The sequence below is a fragment of the Musca vetustissima genome, unplaced genomic scaffold (assembly GCF_032173495.1).
Source record: "Musca vetustissima isolate MV318-11 ecotype Yass unplaced genomic scaffold, APGP_CSIRO_Mvet_v1 utg75452, whole genome shotgun sequence".
In the NCBI taxonomy this organism is placed as follows: domain Eukaryota; kingdom Metazoa; phylum Arthropoda; class Insecta; order Diptera; family Muscidae; genus Musca; species Musca vetustissima.
The window spans coordinates 43,965-55,280 of record NW_026877768.1 but is presented as its reverse complement, the minus strand read 5'-3'; the positions used below and the strand labels follow the sequence as shown (position 1 = coordinate 55,280).

The following is an 11,316-nucleotide window of genomic DNA, read 5'->3' as shown; positions in this document are numbered from 1 at the left end:
TAAATGCTGAGTTTCTATACATTCCTTCAATTTATATTACCCGTTTTTCTCGAACCCAAATAAAATCTAACATGAAATTATTTGTAAATATTGATTTGTTTTCCTTTATAAAGTTGAAAATGTTTATCCAATTATAAATGTTCACAAAAATTATTTACTTTAGCAAACACTTTACCCTGACTATCTTTATCGAAAATGAAAATTAATTAAACTTAAATAAATTGACAAATTTATAGTATCTTACGGGCGTACAGTGGTTTTCAAAAATATTGTTGTTGATTTTGTTTAAAGCTTAAAAAATACAGGATTTAGTTGTCAGAAATGATTTAGAATATTTCAATGATAATATTTTAAAACATAACAAACAGGAGTCATTTTAAAATTCATACATAATAAAATCTATATAATCATTGTTGCTATATTTGGATGACAAATTATAAAATATATTTGATCAGTTATCAATCAAATATTTCAGTACAACAAAATTATAACCATATAGCGAAAAGTCTAAACGCTTTGAAAATATAATTCTCCGCTCTATCTTTCCGATAACCACTGTATTTCTGTATAAAATAATAACAAAATATGGTTATACATATTTGTACATATACATATATATTTACCTGTACGTACGTATGTGTTTGTTTGTTTGTCGTCGTCATTTATTTCAATTAAAGTGTTTAAAACACATAATATTTATATTCTTTTAAACTATTATAAATATTTGGCAAAAAATAAGAATTGAATTCATTAACACTAAATTGGTTTTGTTGTTTGCTTTTTGTTGTTGCTTTATCATTCTATCTTAGACTTATTCTAAAAATATTCGTAATTTTCTTAAATTCATATTAATTACAAATACACATACCTGTATGTGCCTTTGTGTGTGTGTGCAGGTCAAAGGAAATCGATGCAATGTGAACTAGTCCTTGTGTTCTACATGTGAATAAAAAAAAACCTTTACAATGTTATGAGCAAAAATACACATGTCGATATTCATATGTGGTTTAGTACAGGAAATATTAGTAAATCCTTTAAATTTTATTGAGAATGCTAACGAGAAATAATTTCAAAACTAATATAAATAAATTAATACAAAATGTTTAAATAAATATAATATAAATTGTATGGTATACAAACAAACAAAAATAATGATTTTTGAAATTATGTCGTTACTTTCACTTTTATCGTTAGTATAAATATGGACATTTTAACTAATTTCCAGAAAATGTTCTACATAAATAAAAACAAGTTAAAGCCCTACATTTAAGATATTTTATCTCATACTTACTGCATTGAAATAGTAACATACGATCATGGCATTTGGATTTTTTATATTCTCTAGGAAGTCAATAACCACACTGTATACCTTTGAATGCGTGGGTTCATAACTCCGACCTCACATTACACCAAGGCTACTGAGGCTACTTTGTTTATACTAGAATGACACATGTGATATTGGATAATATGTAAAAGATGTAACGAATTAAAATGGATTGCCAAAATTTAGCATAGAGTTGTCTGAAGGTAGGTCAAGTTCGAAGATGGGCTATATAGGTCCACGTTTAGGCCTAGCCCCGCATAAAAGGGTACCTCGCAATTTCCGGTATTTTGGGGTTCTTAAGCGCATTTTCCATTAAGATTGGTATATTGGGTTCTTATCTTTCCACTAAAAATTATAAAGATAGGTCCATTTTTTGGGATAGTCGCCATATAACGCGTTTTCAACCGAATTGGCTGTAATTTCTAACTTTCGGTTCTTATAACTCACTTTTTATATTAAAATAGTTAACTGATTTGATCCGCCTTTTGGGGTTACCTCCATATATCCGCATTCCACCATAGTTACTCGAAATTATAAGTTAAATCAGTTTATACCCTACAAAGTATGGAATTCTAAGACGAATTAATCGATTTAGCTTTCTGTTGTAATCATACTACCTTCGGACGATATCGATATAAAAAACCGATAAAACTCGAAATTGAGTTATGTCGGTGCTCAATTAGGGATAGAACCTGATATAATAATAGCTCCAACTGTTCAGTATTTAATACACAATGTAATTAATATTGATCACATTTTAGGTACAATCCCACATATAACTTTGCCTGTAAATTGCAGTATTTGGGAATTTTATACACATATTGCACCCTTTTAGGTAAAATCCCCATTAAAAATTGCTTAATTTTGTATTTCGTGTGCATTATGGCTTACAACTATCGCTTGGTAGCATTGTCAGTATAGGTCGACTTTTAGGTATGTTCCATATATCACCCATTATTCATTACGTCAGAAGTCTCGAAAGTATAACATAGTTCCTCATGGAGTGGGAGACGTCAATGCTAATAAATGTCCATACCCTTTGGTGAAAATATTAGGAATATAATATTAATATTTTTGACAGTAATTTAATGTTTCTGGTCGTCAGAAGTTTACAATATATGTTATTTGTAATAGGGCCTATATAAATATACCACACATTTTTGTTTACATCGGAATTTTTAAACCTTCATTCATTCTTATATTTTTACTTATATATACACAAAGTGGTGTATGGTATCATATAGTCGACCTGGACTTTCCATACTAGAATAATCATATCAAATTTCGAAATATGAAATTTTAATAAATAAAATGAACTTGGATGGTAAAACTTCTATATATAGGATAAAGGACTAAAGTTTATGTCAGCATTTGTCTACCAGACTACTTTATATACCTTGTATATTTTAAGTGCAGTTAAACATCACATGCCTCATCACATGGTCATCTCATTTTAATTGGATTAATATATAGCCAATATCTCATATGGAAAAATTAATTTATGCATTTATATAAATATATAAATAATATCCAACAAATCGGATAATTGAAATACTTACATACATTCACATATCATCACACAAGCAATCGATTTAATTTAAAAAAATATATATATATATATTAAAAAATGTGAAATGTTTTATCAATTGGGGTGGTAGACTTTTACAGAAATGCACTTATTTGAACATTGAACATTTTCCGGCACTCATTTTCACTTTTAATCTACTTAAAGAGAATTGTAATCGAGACCATTATTTGTCTGATAGCATCACATTTGTTTCGGCATGTACGCACCACATTCAAGCACATGCACAAACAAACATGAAATGGGACGCATTCATTCCACATTGCTGTCATTCCTTGAACTGCTTTCGTCGTCATCATTCTCGTCGTCGTTATGTGTAATTTCGTGTTATTTAATATTCGATGATATACATATATACAAAAGGAATAATATATATAAAAATAGTATTTAATAAATAATGATGATGATGAAAACAATGCAAAGAATAAGTACAAAAAAAAGAACAGGATGTTATTTTTCTCTTTCTTTAAATTTACCTTCTTGTTGTTTTGTTGTTTTTTTTTACTTTTTCTTTTGTTTTATAGACTAACTAATATGATATAGTAACTTCGTCTGCAAACTTTTCCTCGTGCTTTTATTCCTGTGGGGACTACTGTTCACAGATCCTCGTTTAACGCCTATATTTGCTTATATTCGTAGTTTGGTTTTTCTAATACAGCTTCCATTGTCCGCTTACATTTAATAATTTATGATTTAAATAAATGCCATCGTAATTTCAGTAGATCATAACTTGCTGAAGCGGAAAACTGTTGAGAATATCACCGCAGTGGCCACAACTACGGTGAGCAATGTGTAGGTCACGGACACAGGACTGTTGATGGTCGCTGGATTTTTTTTAACATAGAGCGAGGGAAAGTTGAATAAAAAAGGAAAACAAAAAAATATATTGAATACAGTTGTGTAATAAATTTTATTCGTTTTAAAAATAAGTTACATAAATAAGGCTAATGATCAACAAGTTGTTGATATCTGGAATATTATAGAACTAATTTTATTATCTATTTATTTATTTAACCCTAGGACATAGTTTTGTAGACTAAACACGTCATTTCAGCAAAAACAAATTGCCAAAATGTAACTACATGCCCTGTTCTACTAATTCCATTGTTTATATGCAAATAGTTACTAGTATTGACACATCGGGTTCTTGGAAGTTGAAAAACCTCCATGTTTTTAATATCGGGTCATATTTTGACATAACCTCCATATAAAGGTCCAGTCATGTTCAAAAAGTTGCATTTTGTCAGATCTGTAATTTAATTTAATATTAACCCTTTCAGTGTCAAAAATTTTTTTTGTCGGAATAAAAATCTAAAATTTTGTACTTTTAATCAAAAAGTTGCATTTTGTTTTAACCCTAGATCTCAATTGTAATTTAATTTAATATTAAGGGTTCTTTGAAGATATTTTTGTATATATGTCAATGTTTTTACATAGCCCCCCATACAAAGATCCCCTTCATTTTTGGTGTTGTATTTACAATCGTTTCACTTTTGTAAACTTTTCTAGACAATCTCATAAACCTAAATCTTCTTCTTAAGTATGATTTAATCAATACTGCATTTAATATTAGAAGTACAAAAATAAAGAAAAACTTACCACTTGATCCGGCATGAATTAACATTTGATTATTTAAATTGTCGTAGGGAATGAGAACCGCATTCAGAGATGTTTCACGCGTTAGCTCAGGGAAATTTTCAATTTCCGCAACACATTTGAGATTTAGTATTTTGCCGGCATGAAAGAATCGAGGACCACTCAAGTAAAAATGAACCTGTAATTTTATACGTCTCAGGATATAACCATGGGCGGATATACTGGTGTCTACATTAGGTTGTAGTTCGCCAAGAGATGCCTGAAAGAAAAACGTAAAACATGCAAACACATGCAAAAGTTTCAATACAATATTGATTACCTTAAATAAAATGTAAATAAACGAACTAAAACATAGTTTTAACGTTCATTATACTTTGAGATGTTCATAGAAATCATGGATTTGTTATTTATGTACACATTACATAGTTTTAAACTAGTACCATTGTGTACTTTTTTCCATATGTATATATTTATGTATAACTAACAGTAATGCACACATACCTGTTCGCCATTAATGTACCAGGTCAACCGTGTCGGTACACTAGAATAATCAGAGGTACATGTGGCACTTAGAAAATCTTCCATACGGTACATGGGATTAAAGCTTTCTATTAGTGGATCACTCTGTGGTAGTGCTGCAAATAATGATAACAACAACAAAATAAATACACGTCGTAACTCAGATATGCAGTCGTATTGAAGAGAGTCGGCCTTCAGCGTACATACCTGCCACTGTCATATTATCTTCTTTGGCAGCCAACTGGAAATGTGGCGCATCCCCCGACACTTCGCATTTGTATACGCCTGATGACTTGGCACTGAGCATACTCAATTCCACCTTGCACGATGACTCATTACAATAGTATTTGCCATCGGGCAAATGGACGCCCGTTACAGGGAATTTTATATAGACCGGATGCATCATCGGCGAATATCTGCGGTTGTAATCAAAACACACAATAAGGACATTTACATATGTATGTGTCAGTTGCTCGATTGTTTATTATTGAAAACACATGCATACAAGTATTTTTCTTGCCGCTTATCGGATTAATTGCATTTCCCCTCACCAACTTACCTGAAAAATTCCATTTTGTCCTTATACCATTTGACAGAATTTAATGTATGGCCACTCATTTCATAGCTGCACGAAAGTGTGACATTATCACGAAAATCAACAATTTCCGGAACATTTAAATCAGTCACAAATAAACAGCAGACGCGTTGCAAATCTACGGGAGAGGAGAAGAGCATCGTTAATAAATTGCAGCAAAAAAAAAAATCAGTTGCATTAATTATTAATAAACCTAATTATTGTTTAATTTCCTGAAATAAGCATATATGCAAATATATTAATATACATGCATATATACAACACACACACACACACCCAACTATTTCATAAAGTATTTACACTAACCGGGGGATGTTTGTACAACAATGTTGTAATTTGTGATATATGTATTTATGTAAAGAATATACAACCATTTTGCCCGAATTTAATGAATTATGAAATTCAAACTACCTTTTGACGTATGCATTGCATATCTATAGTTGTATATTATAAAACTTTATTATTTGATTTTTGAAAGACATCTTATATAAAGGGGATTTTTCACAGGTTACCATAAAAAATATGGATTTAGTATGAATTGAAGCTGGGTATATGTCGTAGTTTGAGATGGTGATGGCGATTTGATATTTCATGTACTTTATAGAGAAAACATCGATTTTTGTAATAGCGCAAATAAACATAATATTTTTTTTTTATTGAATCTGATGATGTGGAGATTTCATGCAAATTATGCACCAACGATTGCCCGATTGAGTTGAAATTTTGGATATGTTGGCGCATACCTAGAGATGGGCAGTGTGTAAGTACCTGGTAAATTGGGTAAATACCTATTTGTGGGTATCTTTTTGGGTATTTAGTACATTATATAGTTTTATAACACTTTGAACACATGGGTAAAAAATACGTTACTGCCAATCGACTTGACGTAGGCTGGCAAAGTTTTACTCACATATTTTATATATCAAAACTGGTATAGACAATGGAGTCCCTGGGTCCATGTATACGTGTGCAATATATCTATTCAAAAATTTGTTGGCGTAGGTCTACGTTTTCTGGTAGCCACCATGTAAAGCTACACCCATTTCGAGTATTTACCCAAATTTTGGTCATTAAATACCGAACCACTTGCCTACATATTTTATAGACCAAAACAACTACTGTAATAAGGAATGGGGTCTCTAGGTGCATGTTTTAATATAGATCCTATATAACCATACCTCCACATATTACAATCAAATTGGAGAATCGCCACTTTTGAAGTAGTTTTGATAATAGTTGATAGTTGGTATCTTTGCAAAGAGCATTATAATGTTGTACGAATTTCTAATGTCGGTCTGTATGCGCTTAAATATATATTTGCGTTATTTTGAAATTGAGATTATTCTAGTACATAAAAGTACGACCAATAATTTGTAATAATTTTAGTACTTACTAGCTGACCCCACACACGTTGCTTTGCCTTATCAAAATTGCATCGATATAGGTTTGGTAAAAATGAACGAATTCATAGAACAAATATTTGAGAAACCATTAAACATAAAGCTTACGTCAAATTTCTGCAATAGAAAATATTAACACAATTTTCCACGTGATTGTAAACCTTCATTTACTGGTATCCCAAGATATTAAGCAGGTTCACATTTAATCCAAACTCAAGTACCAAGTAGTAATATGTTTTAAATATAAATGTCTGTTTTGTTTTTTAACTCTAAATCCTGACTACACATTTTGACAAATTTGACAGCTTGGGTGCTGTAGAAAATAAGAGAAAACATCGTGAATACTAATAATGCGATGATTACCATTGTTTTCAGCAATGGAAATGATCACATTAGTTCCGTTCCAGAACCTAAAAGGATCTTTCATATTTTGCAACTTTTAACTCGAAAACCGTTCCTCAACCCACAAAACTGGTAAAACATTGAATCAAATTTAAGAGAGCACAAAAAAAATGGCGTTCTCTTTGCAAACTTTTTACTCGAGAAATTTGGCCGAGTAAAAATGGTAAACAGGAATGCCAACTTCTGATTGGCTGTTATGTTGATTTTGAAGTATTGCCAACCAATTTTGGCATATTTACTAGATTGGCGTTCCCGAACTTTTGAAATTATTTTGTACTCTGAGAGCAATTTTAAAATGTTTCCCTTTTACTAGATTTACTATTAAAAAAGTACTGGAACAGACCAATTGTTATTATTCCATAATGTGGCATAATCCGTTTTAGGTACTTGAAGATAGAAACAAAATATCGGTTTAGATTTAGTTATAGCTCCTATGTATTATATATTATCGTTCGATTTTATGTAAGTAATGCACCAAACTTCCAATGTTCATGTTTGTACAGCGTACTAAATTAAGTACAGATTGATGTATGCGAAGTTTTTTTTTTAATCGGATCAGGTTTAGATATAGATCTCATATATAGTTTCGTCCGATTTTATGTAAATGGTGCACCAAACTCCCAACGTTTGTCGGATTGAAACAAAATTTTAAACAGGATACTGAAATTACTACAGGTTGACGTGCGTGGAGTTTTGTTGCAATCAGTTCAGTTCAGTTTTCGTCCGATTTTGTGTAAATAGTGCACCAAACTACCAATGTTTGTCCGATTGAGACAAAACTTTGTAAAGCATACTAAATTAAGTAAAGATTTACGAATGCGAAGTTTTTTTTTAAATGGGTCCAGATTTAGATATATCTTCCATATATATGTTCGTCCAAATTGATGTAAACGGTGCATCAAAGAGCCTATGTTTATTCGATTTTATTTTTTTTAGCATACTGAATTGAGTCTACAATGACGTGTGCTAAGTATTATAAAAAAATCGGTTCAGAATTAGATATAACTTCCATACTGAATTAGATACCGACCGATATAAACGAAGTTTTGTTGAAATCGGTTCACATTTAAACATAGTTCCCATATAAATTTTTTTCGTCGACTTTTATGCAAATGTTGCACTGAAATTGGTGATTTACATGAAATATTGCACTGTGTAATGGGATGAGATCGAATTTTTCTGAAATCGGTTCAGGTTTAGATAGAGCTTCCACATATATTTTCATGCAAATTTTGAAAAATTGTTTTATACATCATACCTCATATTTTCAAACTTAATTAATCTTGATTATATGTAAAGGTAAATATAAAGAGATCGCGAAGAATTTAAGTATCTTAAATATTTTGAAAATTTTCCATGTTTGAATAATCCTTAAAGAGATAGCTGCCAATTGCGTCCAAAAAGAACATCGAAGTGATGAAATCATAAAAGTTCGATATCAAATGTGTGGAAATGCAAATATACATCGCATCAACTTTTCAAAAACCATCAAATACCATCAACATTAAAACTGCATATAAATAGTAAGGTATCCTATGTTAATCACTTAAGTAGGGACAGTTAGGTGTCACGAGTTCAGCTAGTTAATAGTATAAAAATAATAAAATTTGGAATTATCAGGATGCAAATAAAGTACAACAATAGAGTAAAAATCTATTTAACAAGTGGCATCGAATTCATATTCACTTCTAATATTTATGTATTTACATCTACATTTGCAATTAGTGTAATATTGGATTTAAAATTCTCTCCGAATTTATGTTCATTTATTACTTCAATTTTTCATTTAAGGGAACACCCCCCCCACCCCCATTCACGATTTTTATTTTTAAGATTTTTAATGGGGTGGTTAATGAATAACAATGCTTGTTAAGGTTTGTAACTTGGCACATATGTATTTGAAGATTTAAAAAGGAAGAAAAATAATTTACCAAAATTTGTTGTTGTTGTTTTTTGGGTTCAAAGAAAAGTCCATATTTTCGATGGCGGGCATGATAACTCCTCACTGGAACATCGGAATCCGAAAGAGGACATGTCTGGCTCTCGTATGAACTAGGATTATTGACTTCGCACAACAATTAACAAAATGGCGGAACTTTGAAAAAATTTTTATGGAAAATCGCCTATTTTTTACCACAAACTAAGTTAAAAAATAAGGAAGATCTTCACCGATTAGCTTTATCCTAGTTCATACGAGAGCTACACACTCCCAGAGAAACGTGTCAAAATTTGAAACCGATTGGATTATTAGTTTTTGAGTTATCGTGCCCGCCATTCGTTTTGAGAAAAACGCGTTTAAAGTTTGAGAAGCCCTTTAGCCGTCACTTGATGCTAACACAATAAATCGGCTATATCTTTAAGAGTTCTTGAGATTTTCACTTGAAATTTTGTAGAGACATTCTAGAATTAGAGTAGATTCGAATTAAATCAATAGATTCGAATTGACACCGTGAATGGGGGGGGGGGTCCCCTTAAATGGAATTCTTGTTATCGATAGCGTACATCCATGCAGAAGTTTTTTTTTTCATTTTTTACAGTGCAAGTTCATACAAATATTGCTTTGTATGTGCATCGTACCTTGGCTGTTGCGTGCTATTTACCAGAGAATTGTTTTCAAAAACATTAATTTATTCATTTCTTTGTGGGGGCAATGAATTTATTTTTATTGATTGCTTTTTTGAAAAAAAGTGGGTCAGTGTATTGACCTGTACATGTGTGTTCAGAATTGTTTTCGTAAATTTAGCTTTCCAATTGTTATTTCTATGCTTGATTTTAATTCATTCGTTTATTATTTTGCATAACTTTTCTTTTGTCAATTTCAACAAAATAAATCTTAATGTGCAACAAAATTGCTGCACAAACACACAACATGTACATGAATGTCCAAGGACACAATGTATGCTTGTGAGTGTGGATACTTGTGAGTGGATATGTTTCCCAATTGGTTTTAATGAATAATAAAATCTGTGATAATTTTTAGATATAGTTTCATTTTAATATTGATGAATATAAAAAATGATAGCTTAGAAAGATTATAATTGGAATAAATCCGGAACGGTTCCTATTAAATCGAAACATGACATCAAATTGTACTTTATCCAACTTATTTTTCTCTACTTAATAAATTTAATGTTTTTGTTTTGGGAGTATATAGCTACAAATATGAATACTAAATAAATACACTAAAGTTCTTGTGGTAAGGGTTATTCAATTCGTTGTTTCATTTCATTTCGTTCATCAAACTAAGTTGTTAAACCTTAAATTTAACGTCTAACATAGATATTAACTATCTGAGCGATGAAGCCCATTTTCATTGCTCACTTGTTCTGAGAATCTACATGTAATTGGAGTGAGGCCATTACATCCAGAAACTGTCACTGTCAATTCGGAGCTATTTCTGGTTATTTTAAATTGGTTCATGTATCTACGTAGATCACATATTTAATTTCTTTCGATTACATGTCAATGGTCCTCTAAAGATGCTATATCTGTTCTTTCGACAGGAGCATATCTGTGTGGACACAAAGCGGTGGAGGGTAACATACTTTTGAAGGGTAACGACTTCTGAACTTTACTCACTTGTACAGTACAAGTACAATATTGCCTATTACAAGGTGTATTTAATTAGGTGATGCATCAGATACAACAACAAATATTTTACAAAAACAACATTGTTGTTATAGAAATTAAATTGTCATGCTGACAATAAGTTTTTGACAAAAATAAACAAAAACAATTATTAATTTATTTTTGTCAAGAACTATTCTTTGAGGAATAATTAATTAATTTGTGTATTCTTGGGTTATTAGCGGTTTGAGGTTAGTGAAAAATAAAGTTTAAGACCTGGTCGCGATTAATTTTAAGTTTCCCACATGCAGCCCATGGCTCCTTGTGA

At 31.0% G+C, this 11,316-nt stretch overlaps 1 protein-coding gene across 1 annotated transcript; it reads right to left on the bottom strand.

Moving 5' to 3' along the window:
* Window positions 1–3,632: 3,632 nt before the first annotated feature.
* LOC133322453 (uncharacterized) lies at window positions 3,633–5,759 on the bottom strand. Its single transcript, XM_061531449.1, has 5 exons — window positions 5,584–5,759; window positions 5,232–5,440; window positions 5,007–5,140; window positions 4,509–4,764; window positions 3,633–3,733 (listed from the first exon to the last, which is right to left on the bottom strand). The coding sequence occupies exons 1-5, from the start codon at window positions 5,757–5,759 to the stop codon at window positions 3,633–3,635; spliced, it is 876 nt and encodes a 291-aa protein (XP_061387433.1).
* Window positions 5,760–11,316: the final 5,557 nt, after the last annotated feature.